The sequence below is a fragment of the Ictidomys tridecemlineatus genome, chromosome 2 (assembly GCF_052094955.1).
Source record: "Ictidomys tridecemlineatus isolate mIctTri1 chromosome 2, mIctTri1.hap1, whole genome shotgun sequence".
In the NCBI taxonomy this organism is placed as follows: domain Eukaryota; kingdom Metazoa; phylum Chordata; class Mammalia; order Rodentia; family Sciuridae; genus Ictidomys; species Ictidomys tridecemlineatus.
Genome location: NC_135478.1, coordinates 134,578,434 through 134,604,763, shown reverse-complemented (window position 1 = coordinate 134,604,763; position 26,330 = coordinate 134,578,434). Strand labels below are relative to the sequence as shown.

The window sequence follows — 26,330 nt, the reverse complement described above, 5'->3', positions numbered from 1 at the left end:
AACAGTGTTTGCATTGTGAAAATTAACAGGAAGAGCTATCGAGACACTTCATTAATTGCATATGTTTAATTATTCCCCTAAATCCTCTTAAACCGAATGCTGCACTGCAATTAAAAATTTTGGACAGAAACTTCCAGCATGTTGGAGCCAACTGCCTCTTTGAGTTTAAATGCATCTATAGAGGCCAGCAGCTTTATAGTGTTTTATGAGTACAGACAAAGCACTTAATCCCAGGAGCCAAATTACAGGTCTGAAAAAGTCACGAGTGTGATGGAATGAGAGTTCCAGTGAAGCTGGGGAGCTTTGAAACCAAAATCAAATGCTAGGGACCCGAGTCCTCCCATCCTCTGTAATTATTCACTGCATTAACGAGCCCTTATCGGGAGAAAATGTATGAATAACCAGCGCTGCACTGGTTATTTCGGTGACACACACCAGAGCCAATGGTGCCTAATTGCCAAGAAATTGACCACCACCACCACCACTCCTGCCCCTCCCCAGGAAAAGCACTTCAAACTTCCCTGAAAGCCCTGGGCTGGGCCCTGAGGCACTTTCTAATGGTTCCAGAGTAGAGACCACTGTGAATCTGAGCCACTTCTGGGGCTGGCCTCCTTGAAGTCCTGGGGACCTGTGGAGTAGGACACTGTTGTCTTTTGGCACACCTGTCAGGATGCAACCAATACTCGCCCCACAAAAAGCACAGTTGCTGGCCTCTACAAACCTCCTTCTATCCATTCATTGTTCAGACACCACCCAACTCACCTCTGCCTCATCAGGAACCACTGCCTAAGGGGGAAGGGCGAGAAGGGAATGAAGTCAAGGGATGTTTATTTTCTTCCTACTGTAGCTTCCAGTTCAAGTCTTCTTCCCTTCTTTTACTCTCTAGTAAATTGCATCTCTGGTTCCAGAGTCCAAAGGCAGAGTCAGCTGGGTGTGCACCAGTAAATGGCAAGAGTGGAGAAAGGGGAAATAGGGAATGAGGCAGCTTTGGGGGTGGGGGCAGGCGGTGCAAGGTTGACATCTCAAATCACTTTCTTGTCAAGGCTCAAGTTCAGCATGGTCTCCATAAGAAATATGATGCTACAACTCTTAGAACCATGACAAACATGTGTTTCTACCCAAAGAAATCTAGTTGTTTTCCTACTTCACTCTAATTAGAATATGTCACTCCTCCAAAGATAACAACCTAGGCTTAGCAAATTACGAAGGGGACAGATTCTAAACAGAATACAGCTTCTCCTTAAGTACATGAGGGGGACCAAAATTTTAAGCACAATGCTGTCCCAAACACCTATAATACCAGTGGCTCAGGGTGGGGAGGCTGAGGCAGGAAGATTGCAAGTTCAAAGCCTGCCTCAGCAATTTAGTGAGGACTTCTGTCAAAATAAATAAATGAAGGGATGGGGATGTGATTCAGTGGTTAAACACCGTGCCCCAGGGTTCAATCTCTGGTAGCAAAACAAACAAGCAAAAAAAAACAAGCCCCAGCTGTGTCTGCCTTGCTTTGAGCTCTTGGTGCTTCCCAAACTTTAAAGACAGTTCTCAGATCTCTGAATATGCTTGTTAGAAATGCAGATTCCTAAGTGCCCCCTACTAGGTCTAGGATAAAGCTTAGAAACATGCAGTAGCACCGATGCAGGCAGTTCCTGGGCTTTGCTCTGCGATGATACCTAATTACTACTTAGAAAATGACCATCATCTGTGACGGGGGTGGGGGGGTTTCCAGGGAAGTCATAAAGAGGGTAGGAAGCAGTCAATTTACAGGATTTTACCAAGTAAAGTAGAAATTCACCTGGTGACATGAAAACACAGGCTATCTCATAGACTCTTGTCTTAGAACCTTGGATCCAGTAGAAGGCACAATCCACCAAGCAGTTCTCTCATAAGACTTATCCAAGAAAAGGCTCCTGCTAGGGCCCAGTCCTTTGGGAAGCACTCTTCCCTATGTCAAACCTGACAAGACAAGGGACTGTGTCGGATGGCAAGCCAGCTCAGCATGCTGCTCAGTTCAGCTGACACATTTTTTTTTTCTTTTGAAGGAAGACTTTCTCGATGAAGGAAGCAATGTACTGATTGATATCTGGCACAGCCTTCTTCTCTCACTGCAGCCCAGTGACAGTCTGTGACCTGGAAGCCGGGGTGCAGACCCCACTCTGGTAATGCTAAGTTAGAGGGTCTTGTTCTGACCTCCTCTGGCCAAGAGCCTCCCCACCAGGGATGAGCAGACAAAAAGACCTCGAGCTCAACTTTGCTGCTGCAGGACATTATGAACAACTGAGACTGGAATGACTTGATCAAACAGACACGGAGCCTATTGCCAGCACATGGACAGGAGGACTCTTCTTAAGTTCCCTCCTCTGAAAACAAACCCCATCATCATGCCCATTAGGTGTGCTAGGTCAAGCTACTGAGGGGTAGCGACATGCAGGGCAGGTGTAAAAGTCAGCTTCTCCACGCCTCTCCAGAGCCAGGAGTAGGAAGGGAAGCCAGTAAGCAGAAAATGCCTTTCCTCACATTCAGGCACTGAACTCGTGAGAAGGCTAAGACTTCTCTTTGAAACCTGACCACCCCCAGTCATGAGGCAGGATCTTGTTGATTGACAAGGTTAAAGCATAAAGCATTTTATTTAATAGTTTGTTATCCTGTTTTATAGCTTCTAAATACTTAGGTAGAGGGTGTGTGAGTCCCCATTTGTATTCTTGCAGATATTTTAAGGGGCAGGCCAGAAAGGTTCCAAAGAGAACTAAAACTTTTGATTTGTGTGGCTAGGGTCAGTCACATTTATTCCCAAGCTGGGATTGGGTTATCCCAAAGGAAACATTGATTCCTTCAAGTGAACCAGACACGTAGACCCCCGAGTTCCTCAGGGAAGACATTTCTGACCCAGAATCCCTAAAGGGGACAGGTTAAAGGAAAAATGGGAAGACCATTTCACAAAGTACTCTTTAATAATTAAAGAATTTCCTTGGTTCTTTTATTCACTTCTCAACCTCTAAGTTTATCAACACTTTTCAGGAATTTCTGATAAAAGCACATTGACAGTAAAAGTAATAATAGTGTCAGGCCACTTTGCAGGATGTGGGGGTGTTGCTGGGTTCCTCCGGTCCAACATGAGGATCTACTAAATCCCTCTTCTATGATTCTAAAAGTAGTTGATTATTTACCTCTCAATGGGTTTAACATTAGCACTTTCGAAAGAATCTCAGAATAAAGTATATAGGATATAAAATACTCAGCCATCAAGACTGGTTTCTGATTTAAAAAAAAAATTCGAAGAGAAATTTCATATAAAAGATTTAGGGTAAGTCAGGAGCAGTGGTGCATGCCCGCAATCCCAGTGGCTCAGGAGGCTGAGGCTGAGGCAGGAGATCACAAGTTCAAAGCCAGCCTCAGCAAACGTCAGGCACAAAGCAACCCAGTGAGACCCTGACGCTAACTAAAATACAAAATAGGGCTGAGGATGAGACTCAGTAGTCGAGTGCCCCTGAGCTCAATCCACCCCCCCCCCCGCCCTTTTTAAATTTTGTGGTGCTGGGGCTCAAATTCAGTGCCTCACATATGCTAAGCAAGTGCTCTGTCACTGAGCTACATCCTCAGCCCTCAAGAATTTTGGGGACCCAAGGTATTTCTGGGGGGGGGGGTTACAAGGAAAAGCACAGATTTCAGAGCCTTCAACTCTTAGCTGATTTGTCACCTGAGGAATCCAGGCCTCAGCCTCTCTGATAGCATGTCAGTGTAATTGGTTTTACTAATTAGTAATATATTCTATAACCGAAACTTTTTAAATAGACAAAAAAAGAAAGAAATCTTGAACTAGATGGAGAGGAAAATAGAGGAAAGAATGTTGGACATGTTATAAAACTGAAATGATGTCATTATGTTTTTCTGAGAACAAATGCCAACCTGTCCCTCCTTAGAACACACGCACGTGAACCAGCTTGCGAAAAACTTTGACAGGATAAAAAGATTTCACCCAAGTTTGAGAGGGGGTGACAGTTCTTTGAGTCCAGCAACCCACTGGATGCTCTGGATTACCTGTATGGTTCCCTGAACCCAGGACTGCCCAATTTAAATACCTCACATTCTAATACCGGAACTCCCTTTTACCAGGGATAGCAGAGTGGACAGCTCTCAGTGTTTAGTTTTCCTTACAGCACACCTCTGTCTGTCTGCCTGTGGTTTCCATGCATGATCTATGATGCACATACTGAGAACAAGCCAGAGCCAGCTTCCATAAGAAAGCTGACTACCTTCTAATGCCGGAAGACAGCTATCATGACCTCCACTCAGCTCCATAGGTCCGCCCTCCAATCCCCCAATTTCTCTTCCCCGGTTCTACCAACCACTCTACCAAGGTTTGCTGGGCTATTTCTCTAGCTGATTCAATGACTATCACTCAGTATATCTTTAGAATGTGGAGAGGTAGGCTAAGTACTATTTTCCAAGAATTACTTGAGCATGACTGTAACAGTGTATTTCAGTTTCTGTAGCTGAGACTCCCCATTGGCTAGTTTTGGTGGCAAATCCCATTGCCTAGATTTTAGTCAGCTTTTTCATGGCTGTAACCTAAATATCGGACAAGAACAATTTAGAGGAAGAAGAGTTTATTTTGGCTCACAGTTTCCAAGGTTTAGTCCACAGTTGGATAACACCACAGGTCTGGGCCCATGGGCAAAACTTCATGACAGAAGGGTATGGCAGAGGGAAGAAGCTCAGGACACAACAACCAGGAAGCAGAGAGGGCTCCACTCACTAGGGATAAAACATATACCCTAAAAGCACAACCCCAGTGACCTATCCAGTCACACCCTACCTGTCCAGAGTTATGACCCAACTAGTTAATCCATATCAGTGGATTAATCCACTGATTAAGCTACACCTCTTAATTTAATCATGTCATTCTAAGAATTCTTGCATTGTCTCACACATGAGCTTTTGGGGGACATCTCACATCTAAACCATAACACCTAGTAATAGTGAGCATATCATTAAAGGCCCTATATCTTAATATCATAACCTTTAATCTCCTTGGTACCATTTTAGTGTTTTGATTTTCCAAGATCTTTGAGGAGCCTGATTCAGTTATTAACTGGTTATGAAAATTTATCATCAACAATTTTGATGACAATCTTCCTCCACCACCGTGTCCTGGAAACAAACACATAATTTGTTAGGCAATCCAGGGCTGAGGGCCAAGCCCAATAACACTGTGTGCAGCCAGAAGCAGCTCCCTTGATGATGCCAAGCCACACCTTATCATCCATCCAAGGACTACATCTGGAAGCTGCTGTTTGTACCACCGTCTTTTTCTGCCTTGGTCATAGCAGCGTATAAAATGTTCTTGCCGAAGTCTCAACATATCATATTTACTGCATTTCCCTGACCAATCAGTCTAATGATACTGTCAAAGAAAACATCAGTTGGGTCCAGCTTGACTATTTCTTGGTGAACCAAGAGGGTTCCACTGATTACTATTTTATCTTGTGATAGGACACCACATTTTTAACAAAATATCTATAGGTTTTTTTTTTCCAGAAATGACTTGAAAGCCTCTGCTTATATAATTTTCAGAATTCATTTTCTTGTCCCCTTGATAGAACAGAATGACATTTACCACCTTTCATCTTCTAGCACCTCACCCATTTTTGATCATTGATCAAAGATTTCTTTTATTGGTTCATGGTTTGATTTGTAAGGAATCTCAATCCTCTGGGATCAGAGAATCCTATCTGCTTGAGAGATGTTGCTACCCAGTTGGCCTCTGATCTCATTTGTCTGACTCCCTCATTTTAATTAGAAAGGCACTCTTTCTCGTCTTCCTGTTCACCCCTCCCCTTTTTCTAGAAGGAAAACCCACAGAGGGCCTCATGAAGATCTTGGCTGTATCCTCCAGACCCTTGTTCCAAATTAATCAAGGCATTAACAAATGAGTGTTTACTCAAATACAAAAGACAAGAAGAGACAGTAGGTAGTGAGTGGCTTGCTTTCACTGCCATGTCCATTCTAAACCATCAGTTCCAAGGCATGGGGCCTCTCCTTTCCCAGATCCCAGGGTAGCCCCTGCTTTGGTGATCAACATGCCTCTGCAGCACCAGTGATCTAGATGTGGTTGGATAAGTCCATGTCACCACTTCTTTCTTATTTCTGTGCATTCACTTTCCATCTTTCATACATATTTTTCATACTTTGTCCTTCCTTCCTTCCTTCCTTCCTTCCTTCCTTCCTTCCTTCCTTCCTTCCTTCCTTCCTCCCTCCCTCCCTCTGGAGATTGAACCCAGGGGTGCTTTACCATTGAGCCACATCACCAGCTCTTTTTATTTTTCATTTTGATATGGACCTTGCTAAGTTGCTGGGGCTGGTCTTGAACTTACCATCCTGCTTCCTCAGTCTCTTGAGTCACTGAGATTACAGTATTGCATAAACACATCAGGCTTGTTTTCTTAGATAATTTGTGATTGCTCCGAGTGCCTTTCTTGAGTGACCCTAAATCCCTTGGAGCATCTTCTCTAAGGTCTTTTAATATTCAGCTGGGCTCACTGTGAAGCTCAGCTTTCTACTCTGAATGGTGCCTGGATAGCTGATACTGTGTGAAGGATCATGGGGCTGACTTGCTAGCTATTTCCCCCTAGAAAAGTCTCATTTTTGCCTCTCTGCCTTTGAAGAAATAAAGCTTCAAGTGAAACTACTAAATAAAGTGAGCTGTGGGAGTAGAGGTAGTGTGAAGTTCCTAGTTGCAAAATCTTAGTCTTCTCCAAGTGTTGCTCCCAGCTTTCAGTTTAGTATAATCATTATTATACTGACTCTCAACAACAAAGAACAGGTGCCTGTTCTTGAGTTTACGATTTAGCTGGAGTCACCATGTTCAGTCCTAGATGATTGCATTATAAGGAGTACACACAAAGTTGCTACTGTAAGAGCATTATGCCCATTTTTACTGAACAGAGCAAGAAGTACAATCCCATTCATCAGAATTGCTACTGGTAGCACAATAAGATAACTATGGTTGACAACAACTAATTGAATATTTCAAAACAACTAGTAGAGAGGATTCTGAATGTTTATGATATAAAGAAATAATATGTATCTAAGGGTATAGATTTTTCCAATTACCCTGACCTCATCATTACACATCATTTACCTGAATTGAAATGTGAAGCTGCACCCCATAGATATATACCATTACTATGTACCAATTAAAAATTAAAATGTACTTTTTAAAAATTAAAAAAAATATATATTTAAAAAAAGAAATACAATTCGGTCAACCTATCTGTCTATTTTGTCTAAGTCCATTAGATCTAATGTTTTGAATACTCTTTCTGTTTTTTCAACAGTCCTAGCTTGTTTGGGAAAAAGTAGCCACAGCAGAGGTCTGAAGCTTACTGCCAAGTGATGCCTGCATGACCCCCAATTGGCAGCAACACAAGGACCTGCACAGCCCACCTGAAGACAGCCCAGGGGAGCATGCAGTGCTGAGGCAGGAATGATGGGGAGTACTTCCAGGGGACTGGTGAAGTTGGAGGCAACACCACCTGAGAAGGCAGAGCCTGCACAGGACAGCTTAAAACCTGCCACAGCTTTGGCAGTTTCTCAAAAAAGTTAACGTAATGACATAGCAATCCCACTTCTGAAAATGGTATTTAAGCAAAAATGCATCCAGAAATGTTCATAACGACGCAAAAGCAAAGAGGTCGAAACAGCCCTAATGCTCATCCCAAGTGCTTAAATAAGCAATATGTAGTGGGGAGCCACTCAATGGAATAGTTTTCAAGCAAAAGAAAGGAATAAAGAACTTATGCCATCGCATGAATGAACTTTGAGATCATAAAAAAGTGAAAAAAGGCAGACACAAAAGGTCACAGATTATGTGATTCCACTTATAAGAAATATCCAGGCGAGACACATCCACAGAGAAAGAAAGTGGATTAGTGATTTTCAGGGCCTAGGAGGGAGGGAACAAGAGGTGGCTATTTAGTGGGTACAAGTTGCTATGTGGGTAGTGAAAACGTTCTGGAATTTGAGGTGAGGGCTGTACAACCTGAGTGTGTGAAACGCCACTTTAAAATGTCCAAAATGGTTCATTTCCTGCTATGTGTACTCAGTCACTCTGTCTTTACTCTAGCCCAGGGAATACGCTGGCCAGGCCCTGCCCAGGGCTGTCCTTGTCTCCTCCCTCCCTCCCTCCCCCACCTCCTGCAGGTCACACTGCTCATGCCTCGCAGCAGAAAGGATAAACCTAATGAGCCCAAGTGTCAGCGCAATATAAATTACAGCAAGGGGAAAAAAGAAACAAGTTGATGCATGGCTGAGGATCTAAAAGAGGAATGTCCACCATTGTTTGTGATTATGGATCACATCACAATCTAATAGCAATTTTTATTTAATCAATAATTTCCATGCTGAACAGACAGCCCTGTTACAGAGAATCGACAAGCAGGTACTGATAGCAACAAGCCTCGTTATTAATCTTTCCTCTGCCAGCTTATCAGCCAAACTACTGTAAAAAGGCACCACCAAGATGGATTTTAGAAGCCACCTCCCCCCTCCCACCTTTTTCGTTTTCTCTCTCCCATACCATTTCATGTAATGTAGACTCTACGTTTATTTGCGTAACCTGGGGCTTGAGTGGCATAAAAAGGCAGTTCACATTAAGCAATTTCACAAATCAGTAGGACCTAGACCATTGCTCAGGGTTAGCCATTATAGGCTAATAAATCATACTTTCTCTTTGAGTTGTCAATCGCCAAAAAAGCTTTGTACAAGCGCTGGCATCTGTAATTCCGCAAAGGCTTTTCATCTTGAAATAAGATGCTCTGGACTGATAACAAGAATAATCCCCTCTTGATCAAGAAAAAAAAAATCTGCATTTTACCAATTAAAGCTGCTGCCAGAAGCCAAATGGCTCAGCACTGAGACTCCACTGAAGTTTATCTCTGCTAAACACAAGGAGGGATACAGTGAGGGCTGTGTTTCATTTGCAGCTTGACTACTTTATCTTGCGGTGGAAACTGCGCCAGAGGAAGAAGGTATGAGAACTTTCACCACCTTTAAGAAAAGCCACTAGGAAGACCCGCTTCTTGTGAACCAGGGCTCTCCCTCTTGTCCTGGAAAGCTCCTGGGGACACACCACGTATGCTGAAGCATAAGGTAACACCCAAAGAAATGCCAAGTCCATGAAGGTAGGCAGGAGGGACCAAACAAGACGACGAGCCATGTTAGAGGAATCCTGCAGATATAACAGGAGACAGCTGGTCCAGTTTTGTCATCCTGATTAGAAAGACATGTTTGGAACTCAAGGTTATGTATTCATAACTAGGAAACAAGGCACACCAAGAAAACTAAACAATGAAAAAAGGAAGATGATAATAATCCCAATGAAACCATTACTCACTGGCTCTAAAAACTTGACTAGTGCTCCAGCAGGCAATTTCCAGAAATTATCAGAGATAATTCTCTCACCCAAACTTTGATAATCTAGTTTACCTGGTATTTATTATCTTATTTTGTGATATTGAACCCAGGGGTGCTCTATCATGGAGCTACATCCCCAGCCCTTTTTATTTTTTTTAATTTTATGATAGGGTCTTACTTAACTCGCCCATATTGGCCTCAAAATTGAAATCCTCCTACCTCAGACTGGAGTTCACTGGGATTATAGGTGTGTGCCACCATATTTGCTGATAAACCTACTTTAAGAGTGACAACAGAATCTTACAACTCTTAAATAATGAACCTGAGATCACACAAGTAAGAGACAGTGATTCCATGCACAAAACCAACTCAAACAAGGCTCAGCCAGCAACCCAGAAAAATTCTGACTTCTCTTTAAACTTCTTCTACAATATCCATATTAGTTGCCAAAACTGTAATTGTGAAACATCTCTAAATTGTACTTCCAAATTCTTTTTTTTAAATTATGTAACATTAAGGTTTAGGATGAAGCTTAACCCTAAAGGTTTATTTAATTTTTATTTTTTTTATTTGCTCTTTTTAGATACATATGACAATAGAGTATATTTGGACATTTTATACATATGTGGAGTATAACTTATTCTAATTAGGATCCCATTCTTGTGATTCATACTTCCATATTCTTAAAAATAACTAAAGAATTTCCACTGGAGGTCTCATGTCTGACCCTGCTCCATCACACACAAGCCCTGTTTAATATATTGTACTTATGGTTACTGGGGCTCTGCAAAAATCAGTTCAAGCTATTTTTAAAGATCACTGTGGCTCAAGCCATTCCACTCACCAAAAACATTTACTTCTCCTTACTCTATCTGGAATAGACATTAGACTACCAGTCTAGCAATCCCATCCCCAAGAACAATGTTCTTCAAATCTTACCTCCATTGTCCTCAGGCCTTCCAGACAGCTACACTTTGGCTCTGCCCTAATTGCGTAACTTACCATTCTTAAACCAAACAGCATCAAATGAATCAATTTTATACTTATATTTCTAATCCAAGGAAATTTCAAAAACCCCAGCCTTTTATTATATTATCATAATCATACATAAAATTCTCCTATAGTATTAACTCCTTTCTATTGTCTTCTCAACATAGAATATCCAACACCTCCCTGCAATGGTCTTTCCTGTATAAATCCACCTGCTTATTGAAGACCATGCTCAAATTCAATATCTATAAGACCCTTCTCTCATTCTTTCTTCTGCATCTTTTCCTTATTTGTTTCCCCACTGCCCTGCTTGTACATCTACAGTATTCCTAAAGACTTTACATGTGGGTTGCTTTTACCCAAAAAGACAGACATGAAAGATGTGTGTGTGTATGTGTGTGTGTGTGCGCGCGCATGCGTGTTAGGTCTTGTTCTCCCCACTGCTTTAGGTCCCAACTTTCTAGGTCTAACATGAGGCTTTTTACTTCCAGACACTATGCCTGCAATTTTTGTAGCAGCCACTAGGTGGTGATGTGTTGTAGAAGCAGGACCAGCCACAGACAGGAAATCTGCAGTCTTGAATTAATGGCATACTTACACTATTTAGTTTAACTTTCATAAAAAGTCTGCTTAATCTCTCCACTCTTCAATTGAGTTTATTAGTACTACTTATAGATTCTATTTTTCATTGTGTTTGGATAATATTCTCAAGTTTATATAGCATTTCCATTATAAGATGTCATTCTAGCTTTACAAACAAACAAAACAAAATAAAAATCCCATAGACTTACAGATGAGAAAGTGGGACTGAAGTTGTAGAGTGACTTGCACAAAGTCAGATACAGTGTTTAGCAAATGTAGAAATAAGATATCCAACACATTATTCAGAGTTCTCTCTAAACCTCCACTAGCTGATGACTGCTAGTGAGGTTTTGGGGGACTAGGTGGGGTGGCTTAAGTTCAAGGTCTTAGCCTACACATAGAGTTTTCATTGATATCAGGTGTTCTAGGGAAAAAACAAAAAAGCAAACAAACCACAATAACAACAGAAACAAAAATAACTTTACCCTGGCAGTATATGGCTAATCCCAGAAAAACCTAAATGTCCCCTCAATCTTCAAAAAATTCGTGAATGAGAAAACTGCTTTCAGATCCCAGAGCTCTGTTCTATGTCAAGTCATGAGCCTGATCTCCAGCTCTGCTTGCCATGATCTCAGAAGCTGGAGTCTGAATGACTTCCCTTGGGTTGCAGAAGAAACAACTATGGTGTTTCTCCACCAAGAAAAAGGGCTTAGCTGGTTACAGGTCTTGCTGAGACCTACTGAGTGGCTAACCTTAGCAAATATGGTTTTTGAATTGAACTCTGCCAATTTACACACACATGCACACACACCCTACATACATATATTTAAATAGCCTTTTGCTAGAGACTTAAATCAAGTCATCTTTCTTTTCTTTTAATCTGAACATTTAAGCTGAGAAATTGCTTCTTTAATCACAAGTGTATGAATAAAATTTTAGAGACTATAAATATATGTGATATATATTCTATTCATACGTATGATCTTACACCCACCCCAACACACACACACACACACACACACACACACACACACACACTCACACACACAGGAAGAGGAACTTTATGGCAGAACTAAAGGCCATTTTGACCCCCAGGAGACTCTTGAAAATGTCAGGAGATAGTTTTGGTTGTCACAATGGGGGAGAGATGCAACTGGTATCTAATTGGCAGAGGCCGAGGATGCAGCGCAGTTGCCACAACAGAATGATTGGCCTCAATGTGCTAAGGCTGAGACATTTTGGTTGAGGCTTATCACTCAGGAGAGAATTACATCAGGACATCAGAATACACCGAGAGAATGAGACTCTGAATCTCAGCACAGCACAATTGAGAACAAGAAGGGACCAGAGGACCACCCCAGTTTTTATCTCAGAGGGTTTCATGAACTGGAGGCCCAGTCAATATCTTTATGCACATATTAATTTTATGCTATTGTGCCAACCAAAACACTATCTGAATACCAACCTAAACCTTTTTTTGACAGGTAGCATGTTTGGATTAAACAGCCTCTAAATCACCATATTTTTTCTTTTTATGAGAAAAATTACTAACATTTTATTGAGTAGAATATTGTTTCACTAATTCCCTGACCAATTAATGAGTCCAATTCTATTATTATGCTTATTTCACAGTCAAAGAAACTGAGGATCAGAAGGTCAACATGATATCCATAGGGTGGAAAGCAGGCCATGAACAAAGTCTGTCAGCTTTGAAACTCACATTGGACCGCTGTGGGGTAACAGTGGTAAGCAAAAGTGTTCTTTTAGATCAGGAGCTATTTCATCTTATAAAGAATAACAAGAATAACAATCAGGCCTCAAAAGTTTATCAATATGATTCACTTTGCTCCTACCCATATTCCCTACCTATTTTCCACAAACTTTTCTGGTTTCTCTTATGAACTCATCCCTATATTAAGTCCCACATTCTCAACCATACAGTGAAGGCTTCATGATGTCTTGTCTCATATTGTTTCTATGGTTTTATGTTTTTATTTTAGACCAGTGCTTGAGGGTCTATATCATGCTTTTAATGTGCTCGCTACAAATGTTGGGCCTGCTAGGACCATGCAGGTGTCATCAATCCACCGGGGCACCTGCCAGGGCTCTGCAAGTCTTCCAGTGAAGAGCTGTTGAATCAACAGCTAATTTGATAAAGTTAGCTCCTACTTTTCCTAATAAACATAAAGATACTGTATGTACATTATGCTAGCAATCTGCTGTAGGCTAGTATATTTAAATGAGCATAGCCCAAAGTGACCATGATTCCCTCTTGTATAAAGTGGGTTCATACCCAATGTCAAGGAAGACTAATTACTGGCAGAATCCAGGGTCTACCTACAGTATCAGTCAGAACTAATAAAAAAAAAAAAAAAAAAGGAAAATGCTCCTTTGATGGAGAAAACACTTATCCTTTTTTTTAAAATATATTTTTTAGCTGTTGATGGACCTTTATTTTACTTATTTGTATGTGGTGCTGAGAATCGAACCCAGTGCCTCACACATGCTAGGCAAGCGCTCTACCACTGAGCCACAACCCCAGCCCAGAAAACACTTATTCAACTAACATTTTGATGAAATATTCTATAAGGGATACAGAGGATGAACCAATAGAAGAAAGTAACTATATACTGCCTCTTCCCTAAGCTCCATCCAGGGGCAGTTAACTATAACAGACTACAGTGTCTCCCCCCATCCATTTCCACCATTCCTCCCATACTGAAAGGAAAGGGAGAGCTCAGCACAGCACTCATGCTAGCTGCCAGCCAATATGACACTTGAGATGAAACCTGTTTGCCATCCTTACCCCTAAAGACTATTCAATTCAACACCTTCATTTGCTTTGATTAAAACTGAGGTTCAAGGAGGGGTAGTGTCTTGGCCAAGGTCCATTCATCAGACACACCGGAAGAGAAGGGGGTCTCCTGGCTTCAGTGAAGTGTGTCCCAGTTTAGCAATAATATAAAATAAGCCTTAGAGCTAACACACAGAAGCTACAAAGACCGACAGCACAAATCCACCCTCCTCCCCCACTCAACCCTGCAAAAAACAAACACATAAAACAACCAGAGATGGAGTGACCTCGTTTAGACCCTCTGTCTGTTTCTCATTAGGCCTCCTGCATGTGATCTCTTCTTGGCCTTGGACGTTGGGGACAGCGTTTATTTTCACGGCTGTTTCACAGTATGATAAGTGAGAAAATAACGTTCGAAAGGGTCAAATGGTTCCATGGAGGTCATCCCAAGAGTCAGGGCAGAGATGGGGCTGCCACTCAGAATTCCAGCTGGGTCTTGGGTGGGGGGGTTAGCTGGTGGACCACACAACCCTCACACCCTGGCCCCAGCCCCATCTTCTGAGTGTCTTTTCATGGGAACAATTTCTGCAGGTGCAATTTAGTCAGCAACTTTACAAAGAACGTGACCCTTAAGGCAAAATTGTCAAAGGATGGCTTTGAAGTTGGTAGTTCTTACGTCTATATTTTATATGCCATGTTTCCAAATAATTAGAGTAACTAAATTAACTGGCAACTCCATGTACAGGAAAATAAGATCAAAATCTCCACTCATTCATTTTAGGTTTTATGTGCACATAAAACTAATTTCTGCCTCATATCTGAGGCCCCTATCACATCTTAAACCCAATTTTCTCTTAGGTAAGGATGTACAATGCCACTTTAGCAAAAGGATCAAAATTAGATGGAAAACATTTAAAATGCAAATTTAGGATCATGGTATTAATATGAAAATAATGTCTTCACATTGTAACTCTTCCTCGGGTTTCTACGGATACATCAATTCTCCACAAATTAGATGTGCTTTCTTTACATCTAAATCTCTATGATATTAAAAAGAAAGCTCTTCATTTTCATGATGCTGATCATGCTGCCAGTGTATACAATTTGTTTCCAAATGGCAGCAAAGGTGATTATAACTGTATTCTTTGGATAAAAGAAACTTTAACATGCTTTTAGAGATCAAAATTTGCAGCCTTGAAAGCATTTAAAATCCAAGTAGGTGGTTAATCACTCTACAAAAAGGGAAATTTTTGACATCATGCTAAAAAGATACAAATGGAGGATTATAGTGACTTAAATGCCACCCAATTGAAGCTGGGTGCTCTCACGTTCTCTGTAGTTCTACTGTACAAAGAGAAGACAGCATTCCCCAGTATAATTACCATGGTCCTCTGTAAGGTTACTCTGCAGGGGATCAGGGTAAGAAATAAAACCGTTGAAATAATATGACTTTTTGAAGACCAGTAAGAATAATTTTATAGGTTACTTTTAAAACAGAAATAGAGGTCTGAATTGTTGAAAGTGAGAGCAAAACGTTGTGGGGAGATAGCAAACAGGTGGGTAAGAGGTGTGTATGGTGATGATGCTATTTTTACTTTTTCAGATGTCAGCAATGATGTTTTCCAGTATAATGAGGCACCTAGCAGTGGGGACTCCACTCTAAGATGCATACCCTTCACATTTATTCCTTTTTCCCTATTTAAGAAACCTTACAAAACACTGATAGAGGCCCAGAGTCATTCATGACCAAAATGTGCAAGTTTCAGAGAACCTGAGATGAATTTATGCTACTTTAACCATCAAAGAATCAAAAAACAGAACTTAGGTTGTATGACAAAATTAAAACATGAGGGAAATGGATCTCAGCAAAGCCTATAGCCTCTCTCATCCATGTGAGAAGCCAGGCTGAGTTTCTTTGATAATAACACAAGCTAAACCAAGTAACACAAGGAAAACCAAAGCCCAAACCAAATATTGCTTTGTGAACTGACACTGTAAGATTTTCAGAAACAAATTTCAGATTCAAGTCTTTTGTAATGTAACTTACAGAGACACAAAGTGTCTAGTTAACTTAAAACTGAAGAAAAATGTGTACTTTCAACTTATTTTGAGATGTTAACATATGTCTCTCTTAGAAGTCGAGGGAAGAGAAAATATGGAATCTTGATGAATCGATATTAAACTTGGGTCTTAATCAAATGGGCTTGAAATTAATGTTTTTGCTATCTACTCCTATGCATTTCTTGCTGTTATTTTAACTGACATCAAGGAAGGGACAAAGTACAAGAAAAACCTGGTTAACAACAAGAAAAATATATGTGTGTGTGTGTGTATGTATATATAAAATTTCTTAGCCTCTTAAAAGTAAATTTATGGCAAATTTAATACTAGCTTAAGAGCACCAAAGCCCAATTATAATTATCTTGCTGGGAAGAGAAATTAATTAAACATCCCAGTGATAAAGACACCATCAGCAAACCTAGAATAAACACACACTGGAGAAGGAGAGGGGCTTGAAATAAAGGGGAAGAGAAGGGAAGGCAATATTTAGCCCATCTGTTCGGACAGTAATGGACGAGGTAATCTTTTCAAGAGTACATGGAGTGCATTACACTGGAAATGAGACTACCTGGCAGGCAAAGTCAGCCAAGTTCCTAATTCTCTTCTTCAACTTTGTGATTTGCTAATGTGAAACACATGTCTCCCTTTTGCACCAAGTTCAAATAACTCTGGAATTCCAACCGTGCAGCTCAGCGACTGAACCAGAACAAGGGGAGAACTTGTCAGGATTTAAGAGCTTTCAGCAAAGCCCTTCAATTGCAGCCAGCACCCTATTCCACGGAAGGATATCAATTATAGATAGTGACTTGCTTTAGCAGGCAGTCGGGACTGTCAGACACTAGATAGACAACCATGAAGAATCATGAATCTTTCTATTAACTGTAAGAGGGGGAAAAAGAATGGGTCATGGCTATAAATAAGGCAGAGCATCAGAATGGTTTAACACCTTGCCTCTTGGTTGTATGTAGCATGAAAATCAACTAATTCAGAGAACATTTTGTCTCCAAGGAAAGCCATGGGAAAAGAAAGGGTTAATGCTTCCCTGGTCCCTAAAAAAATGTGAGCTTTGTAACTGGTATTTATTCCATCTGCCACCAAAGTAATTAGGTGGACTTGAAGTAGCGGTTCCTTCAATGAACAAAATTGAAAGCTCCTATTCTATCCTAGGCCACCGCTAATGCTACCAGATACCCGACGAGCAGGAAGGTACCTGAGCGCCACACAATGTGAAATCAATTTAAATACACAAATTTGGAATTTTCACACTTCCGACATGAGTAAAAAGGTGGAATATGGGCTGGGGTTGTAGCTCAGTCGTAGAGCACTTGCCTAGCATGTGTGAGGCAATGGGTTCGATCCTCAGTACCACATTAAAAAAATAAGTAAAATGAAGTTATAAAAAAAGGTGGTAGATTATAAGTGATATGAGCTAGTGTCTTTATTTAAATTATAATTTGTAATTCATTTAATTAAGTTTACCTACTCATATAATTTAGCTCAGACTAAAATTAATATCATAAAGATAACACATAGGATTTTTTCTAATCCCGACATGAATTTCTTCCAACTGACTTGGAAAAAAAGGAAAACCCACTGTTTATATTTACATTCCTATTTTTTAAACACAGTTTCCATAAAATAGAAAACATGATAATCATTCACTTTGCAGTTTAAGCAGCCGTCCCTTAAAACAATTCAGATATCTCTAGGAAAACACTATAGGGACCTTTTGTCACTAGCTTAAATACAAATACTTGCAATATTCAAGGTCTTTGAAATACTTTCACATCTGGGCAGTTAAAGGGTTAAGCTCCTATCACACTCTAAAAATGTTACCCTAAGCCCAACCTATCATGAGAAGCCCAGTTCATTTTAAATGTACACTTATTTGATAATTAATCACAGGAACACAGTGCTCTTTGGATACTACAATGACTTACACTCCAAAAAAGCATGCTGAGACTTGATCATCCCTCAGACCCTTAGGAAGATTTTTTTTCCCTGGTGCTGGGGATCTGATTCAGAGCCTTGTACATGTTAAACATGTACTCTACCATTGAGCTACACCCCCAGATGCTCAGAAGGATATTTTTAAAATCAAGCAGCACTGCACCCAGCTTTTCTGTAACAGCAAATTTGACACAAATGATTTTCTTCATTTATTCATTATATTAATGGCATATGAGACTATCTCCTTATTAAAAAAAATACTCCCTCTCCCCTTTAGTATTATAATGTCTTTGTGGTTTCCTTAAAGTGGTCTGAAAGAACAAAGAATGATTAAGTCAGGCTTTGTTTAAAAATAATATTTGCATCAAACTAAATAGAAAAGAAATCAAATCATGTTCATGAAAAAAAAAATGAGAAAATACACCTGAATTAAAAACAGTTGACTTTTCAGTTTTCATCTGTGCTCAGAAAGCTATCATTCTTTCCATATGATTACAAAGAGACATGATTAAAAAGAAATGAGGAGGACAAACTGCTAATGTCATGCTAAATCCTCAAAACACCCTGTATATAACATTTCTCATAACCTGGCAACCCGTATATTTAAACAACTACATAACTGCAATGGGATATATTACATAGGGTGGGCTAAGTTGCAGAAGACACACTTTCAGATTTCATGCATTATATAGATATAACGCAGTGAATTCCACTTCTATGTGTATCTATAAAGCACCAATCAAAAATAAATAAATGAGTGAAAGAATACCAGTAGAGGAGAGGTAGGAGAACCGAGGGAGAAAAGGAGGGAAAGAGAGGGACACCAGGTACTAAAATGGAGTAAATACAATTCTGTGCATGTATTTGTCAAAATGAACCCAACTATTATGTATAACTATAATGCACTAATATAAAAAATGTAAGAAAATAAAATAAAAAACAAATACAAACAAAAAGAAGATCGGGGTTAGAGAAAAAGTGCAGTCCTAAGCTGACACAAAGAGGGGTTGCTACACACACCACCAATCACGTGAGAAAGAAGGTTAGGATGGAAGAATGTCCTTTCTTAGGTCCTTGAGCACAGAGCAAGGCCTGGAATATAAGTGGTCTGAATTGGTTATTTTACTTTTGTTGCTCTTATTGCCATTTGCTTTTTCTTGTAATTATTTTCAGAGAGGATCAAAACAAGGGAATAAAAATAATGGACAAATGTTTAAAAAAGAGCTCATGCAACCCATGAAACATGTCAGAGGGGCTTTATAATTTCAATGTTTAAGTAAAGAGAGTTATCAAGAAATATGTATCAAATTAAAAAAAAAAACAAAGTTACTGTGAAAGAATGGATAGTATTAGTGTGTATACGTGTGTGCATGTGTGTGTGTGTGTGGGCACAAGTGTCAGAGAGACAATCACAACACATGCTCTGTCAGATTTTCCACCATATTAAAGCTTAAGAAGCTGCCCTGCTTGGTAAAGCCATCCTTAATGCTTTAAGAACCTTGCACTTCTGCACAAAAGTTGTGTGGGCCTGTATCTTTTTATTCTGGATGCTCTAAATGCCCTTTTGCGTCAGTTGTCCTCGGTTCTACCTGCCAGAGAGACTCTGCTGGCCTTTAAGAAAGTGTCAAGTATCAAGAAGTACTGGAAAATGAGGTAATGGGTAAGTGGGTGCACGCGCATGTGTGTGCATGTGCGTGTTTGCACACACTACATTATCTAAAATAATACACAGGAGAGACATCTGAACCTGGTTCTGTAGGAGATGTGGTTCTCTATCGGACCACCATGTGGTTTTTAAAAACATTTAAAATCACAAACGACCTTTTCCGTGGAACTATTAACCCCACAGGTCAAAAATTATGGAATAAATTACTGCAAATGTCTACCTAACTTCAATAGAGTAGGAATTGCCAAATAGAATAAAGGGATATTCCTTAGGCTGTGAGGGTTTGCAAGAGGGGCAAAAAAAAAAAAAAAAAAAAGAATCCCACCCCTACCATTTTTTTCTATTGCTACCAGGTCTTGGAAGGGGAATCAAAATTGGTTAAAAGGTTAATAATAATTCATGTCCAGCTTACTATTACTCAATAACCATCAAAGTCGCTAACTCAAAATAGTGTTTGCTGGCTTACAGGATCAGAGTCATTACACTCTCTATTGAAGACTTTATTGAATTTTCCACTAAGCTTTAGCTGACTGAACAGGTCAAGCACTGTGGCTCAGAGTTTTCTTTATTCTCAGAAAGTCATAAAGCCCCCTCCAGTTTGCAACGCAGCTAGCTAAGAAACTTGACTCAGCGCAGGGTCAGAGAAGCCGACCTACATGGAAAGGTCACATGGTTGGAAGGCCCAGTTCCTGAACACTGCTCACTTACGTGCACAAGTTGATCCTGGGTGTCAAACTCCCTTGTGCAGCCTTCCCAGTGGCAGTTGGTCTCATAGATGACTTCAGGCTCCTGTTTGCTCTCATCTTTGTCCCCTTCCTCCTTGACTAGCGTTGTTCCTTCTGGCTGTTCCTGAAAAGGTAGGGGGTTGGGAGAAGAGAGCAAGAGGGAGGAAAAAATCAGACACAATGGGAAGAAAGACAAGAAGGGAAAGCAGAAATTTGATTTGGATTTGTCTTCCTCCTGATATAATTTTTCAGGGAAAATAAAACAGAGTCCTGATCTATCAGCTGGGTTTTGTAAATTCACAAAGTCAAAGACCTGGAATCATTTGTGTGCATATTTTCAGATTTGCCAAACAAACCTTTGGAGAGTTTTTTAACTGGTGCTTTAAGACAACTACCCAAATCACAGTGAGATAAAAAGTTAAAGCCAGGGCTGGGGATATAGCTCAGTTGGTAAAGTGCTTGCCTCCCATGCACAAGGCCCTGGGTTCAATCCCCAGCACCACACACACAAACAATAACAACAAAACAATCTAAAATGTCATCTTTAAAAAAAACTCAAAACAAAAACCCATAAGAGAAGTCATTAAATTAGATCATACAGCCTTTTTACTCCAAAGACTGGTACTTCTACTTTGGTTGTTTTCAATCTTTTCAGTATATTAATTTGTCTATTCTTATATTTTGCAATTCAGGATGATTTACTTCTAAGTCTCTTTTCCCTGCTGTGAGGGGCATTTTGAGGGATTACATCTTATTGGCTAAGTCTCTGGCTTCCAAGAACATGCTGGTGATCCAAGGCCCAAGAACCATAGCACCTCATGCTCTGGGACATAGTCCCCTTTCTAGTCTTCTATGGCACCTTCCCAGCAAGGTGTTAAAAATTAAAAAAAGTTTCGAGAATTCTGGGAAATTATTAGGCCTGTGAACTTGAGTCCAGGCCCAGATGATAAAACTATTCAGGTATTCAGGTATATTCAGCAAGGTGATTATCTAGCAAAATATATGAGGGAGAATGGATTTCAAAATCCAGATCACTGGTTCATTCCATCCTCCAAGATCTCACTGAAGAAGAAATTTGGTACAAAGCAGTTTGAGATTTGGACTGAAGCATCCTGATGATAGCAAGATCCAGATTCTGTGGACATACAGACTCTTGTCCAGTCGCACTTTAGGAAATTAACATTCGAGCTCCTTCCCATGTCAGGCACAAGAACACATGAGATGGTCTTTGGGGTATAACCCACACATGCTTCAAAAGAGGCTAGAGACTAAAGTACTAGAAGTAGTACAGAATCTAAGTAGTCTCAGGTAGCTCATGTCTTGATCCCTCCTGGAAGTAGCAAAGTCAGAAGAAAAAAAAAAAAAGAACATAATCAGTGCAGGGAATATCAGTAGCTCTGCTCCAGCTTATGCTTAGGGCAGGAGCTCAGTAATTCAGGTCCAGGGTCAGGGATAAGAACTGAACCCTGGTCATATCTGTGGTCAGCAACAAATGAATCCAATCACTGACTTTCTGAACTATAGCTGCCTAAACTCCTAAGCTGTCTCAGCTATCAAGAACATAGACCCCACATAGCTTTCTGCGTTGCTCATATTTGTTTTTGAGTCAGAGAAATGAATTCATTCACTCTATAACTGGTCTTTGATCAAGCACAGTAAGTATGGCCAAGTCCAACAATGCAGTGGATGAGAAAGTGCTGTGAAAAGACACCAGGCAGGAAGGTGGAAACTGAATAGTCCAGGTGTCCTACCTGCTGCCCCCGCGCCCCTGGGCTGGGGAGGTCTTCGTCAGGTTTAATCTTGGACCGTTTATTGTGCATCGGGTCGCCGGTGCTGCTCACTGCAGACTCGCTTGTGGGCTTGTTCTGCTGGTCACATTTGTAGGACCAAAGACAAAAATTAGTTTTTGATCAATGAAAGGGACCATAATTAAAACCTGCAACTGGAGACAAGCAGGCTTATTTGGTAATAGAGCAATGATGCTGATAATGCCCCAAATCCCTGGTGATAGAGTTCAGACAATGTGCTCAAAGGCAGAGGATATGTTCATGAATCAGCTCTTCATTTTTGATTCATGAGTATAAACTCCCCATGGCTTTTCAAAACTCTTCTAGCTTCTGATAGAGCTGGGAATCTAGGTTTTTAACAAGTACCAGTAGATTATTTCAAAAGGAAAAAAAAAAAAAACTGAGAAGACCATCACGAACCATTTGTGAAGTTCTTAATTAGAGAGTCCAGAGTCTTCTGCAAACAAATATCAGAGTGGCAATAACAGTGGAGGGAATGGTACCATTGTATTCTTATTCTAGTGTATAACATGGTGCTCAGTAGCAGCCTGGTTCTCGCAGAGTAGATGTGGCTAAATGAGAGTAATACATTCATGAAATCTAATTTATAATAGATGTGGCTTTATAGATGTTGCCAGGTCAGAGCATGGCCTTCATAAAAAAATGACCCTTGAAAAAAATGACTCCGTGGAAGATGCTCTTGTTTACTGAGGGGCATATACAGAGCATGTTCATTAAGCTGAACAGTACACTCCTGGGTTAAGAAGACAGGACGCCGGGATAAAGCTGTGAGAATGCCAACATCTTATGGTGATAATGGCTGAAATGGTGGCAAGACCTTTCTTCTGTTGACCAACATGGATAAGCTCATGAAGCTGTCTCTCTCACCTGTGAGGACTCAGAAGGGCCGGAGCTGACCTGGACTGGGTTAAGAACTGTAGGGATCCCTGGAATAGGCCTCTGTGTTGGAAAAGTTGGGGCGGGGTGAATGAGTGGAGGGCTGTGTCCAAAGGCAGAGCCTAAGCTTTGCTGTCGACTTAAGATCTGTTGATGCATATGGAGAGAGACGGGTGCAGACGGGTAGGTGAAGCTCAAGGCGGGACTGTATGGGGAAAGATAAAAAAACAGACGACCATCACTTACGCTGACCTCAGAGACTATCACAAATACACAATATCTGCAGCTTTAGACCAACAATGGTACCAACCAAAATCATATGAGGTCTGTTTAAATGAGAAAATAGAAATGATTGCTGCCAAACATCTGGAAAACTTCCAAGAGCAAGATGACTACTGAGAGGAGACACGGATGTGCATGTGCACATACCCGCAGACCTGAAATAAGATTCTGCAAAACGGAAATAAAAGGCATCAGCTCAATAATAACTATTTATTGCAATAACAAACTTTATATAAAAAAAGAGAATGGGCGACTACATGCTTTATAGTACTTTTATGGGCTCCGCGTTCCGTATGTTCCTGTGCATGAAGCAATTCCTTTAATCTTAGCTCACACCACGAGCTTTCATATGTCTCCAGATCTTATTACAAGAGGAAAGAAAATCAATTGGTTAAATGTGTTTTGAACACCATGCTTGTCATATCACTCATTTGTTTGTAAAGATGGAAAGCTTGGTTCATCCAGAATGCCACCTAAAGAATTTCCATCAGCGCCGTCTGGTTACAGAAGCTGATGGATTAACCTCTCCCCACTGAAATCGGTGATCAATGGGCTTCGATGGAGGAATATTCCAATGGGAGAGCACAGCTCCCTCCTCTAGCTAAACAGCATTAAATGTCTATTACAGCCCATTATGCATGCTAATGCCTGTCACCACTTTATTATGCCACAGTATCTCAGGCTATGGTAAGTTCTAAAGAAGCGCTGCTATTACCTCAAGATTTCCCGACTAGCAGGCAGTGGCAAATTGTTCTTTGTGCCAGCCACAGTTTAGGAATCAAATCCTCTTAAAAGAAAGAAGGGCTCTTGAGGACTTTGCCAATGGCTTAAAAATGCATGAAAAACTAATCATTGCATTCATGGAAATTTCCTTTTTAAAAAAATAATCAGTGAAAAAAAATTATATATGTAGCTTCCTCTCCTGCTGTGTAATACTCAGAAAGAATCAGGGTTTCTTGTAATGTCAAAGGTAGAACTCATGCAAATTTCCAATCTGGTGGGTTAATTGCTACTGCTGTTAAGCATATTAGCTGAGAATAAAATAATTACAATAACAAAATTCAGACCATTTCAACAACTTTAAGTAATAATTCCAGAGATATACTCTGTTCATTAATGTGACTCTACATTTTTGCCTATTTGACTACAATCCATAAAAGGCAGCTTCAATGGGATTACATTACTATTATTCCTACAGAGAACCTTCCATTACAATAGCTTGCCCATTTAAGACTGAATATCATTAAGAATACCCTAGGAGAATTCCACCAGGCTTTGAGGAACTCTCTTTTCATTCTGCATTGTATTTCTTTAATAAAGGAAAGCAGAAACATGGTGAAAACAGTCATTGTTCACAGTAAGTTAGGGAGGAATCAGTAATAATATTCCGTTTCTGCAGTGCTATAGTTTCTGCCAGTGTTTCCAAAAGCAACCATGAATGATTACAGCAAGACTTAGCTAAGGTAGCTGTGTGGATGATTGATAGGGCATTAATCAAAAGATGCATATCTGCCTCAGAATTTGTTCACAAGCTTTCTTCTAATAGCTGATTTCATGTTCACTGAGCTCTATGCCAGTTTGTCCAATTTATTTTTCAGTGTACAAGCCATTCATCAAAAAATGCAATGATTTAACATCCCCCCTTCCTTTGGGTGAATGGGTATTACTAAGTGTGTAACTACCTTATTCTGATCATTAAAGAAACAAAAACCAAAGGACCCCACTTCATGTATAATTACAATGTCATGCAGACTTTGTGTGAACCTTGGCACACCTTTCCATAGTTCCAGGGTTCCAGACTATCAGACAGACTCAGAAAGCAGTCCCAGAAGGTCACTGACACTTCTAATTTGGCAAGGCACAGAATTAGGGGCTTAAAGAAGTTAGTACCTGATTAGGAATCAAGACCATTAAAAAAAAAAAAAAAGTTTCACAAGGCAGAAAATTCTCTTGGTTTTTATATACAAGCAATTCATAAATACTGATTGTAGGCACCTTTTTAAAAATATGCAGGAGAGAAGCCAACTGAGACTCAACATTCCCACAGTTGTTCCCTAGGTTGTCAATATTCCTTGTCCTCAGGGTGACTGGACAGGAGCTGCAGCACTTTCAGCATACTTTGGGAATGTCTCCTTTCCTCTGGTAAAACCAGGTGATGGAAATAAACATGCTCTAAAATCCTCTTCAACTAATAGACTGCAGGCACCATGAGGGCACACATGGATCTATGATTTTCAGCCTTCCCAACTTACACATAATGATGCAGCAAGTAAAACAAGCACTTCTCTGCATACAAAGAACTGGGCAGAGAGGCACCAGGATGCCTTCTCTTAGCCCAAAAGAGCTGCCACTTGGCTCCTGGGAGGTGCTGCAGATAAGGAAGCTGCTCAGCTTCAGATTATAAAGCCTGTTTAGAAATAACAGTAGAAGAGGAAAGCCTTTGGCTGTTCTCAGAAGCTGCCTAAGGAGTTCTCAGACTGTTTTCTAAGGAAAGAAGCAGAAGATGGACCGTGATTGGGCACACCACATGGGATGTCAAGAACAACAGACAGAATGCCCTTTCTATAAATGATGCCTCCCACATGCACCCTCTACCCTCTTGAGTGAGAAAATGTGTGTGGGGAGAAAAAAGCATCTGAGCGTTTCTGGTGATTGAGGGGTAAGAAAACTCAAGACATTACCTCTTAAGCTCTATATCCAAGTGAGAAGGGCCACAGAAGAGGGGAGCCCTGCACTCTAACAAACTCTTGCCTCTCAGCACAGTAGCATTTGGCATTTGCTATGTTCCCTGCTTGGAACCCTTTGCTTCCATAGCAACTTCCTTTTTGTCATTTGGGCTTCAGCTCACAATCACCTACATACAGAGGTCTTCTTGAACCAAGGCCCTCAACAAAACGAGCTCCAACTGCATCTCCCTGCCACATCCATGTTATCAACTTTGGAGGATTCTTTTCTCATGGTGGCCGGCACACAGCATTCTCTAAAATTATATTCTTTCTCTTCCCTCCTAGAAAGGAAGGCCCAGATGAGCTGGGTAATGGCACTGGGCACACAGCGGGTACTCAGTGCTGAATCTGTAAGTGACTGGATATCTTCCTCAGTACCTTCATTTTCCTGTGCTGTTGCAACAAATGACCACAGAGTTAGAGACTTGAAACAGCACATGTTATCCATCATCTTATAGA

At 40.5% G+C, this 26,330-nt stretch overlaps 1 protein-coding gene across 3 annotated transcripts in view; it reads right to left on the bottom strand.

Annotated features, from left to right (window-relative positions):
* The window catches only part of Gli3 (GLI family zinc finger 3), a 276,508-nt gene that overhangs the window by 47,677 nt on the left and 202,501 nt on the right, over positions 1-26,330 (bottom strand). For 2 of the 3 annotated variants that reach the window (XM_040291861.2, XM_040291862.2), the window contains 3 exons: positions 22,855-23,068; positions 21,931-22,047; positions 20,163-20,303 (listed from right to left, as the gene is read on the bottom strand). In XM_040291861.2, coding sequence (XP_040147795.1) covers positions 20,163-20,303; positions 21,931-22,047; positions 22,855-23,068 — 472 coding nt within the window. The remainder of the gene's footprint in view (positions 1-20,162; positions 20,304-21,930; positions 22,048-22,854; positions 23,069-26,330) is intronic. The other variant, XM_005319215.5, reaches the window with a different exon arrangement.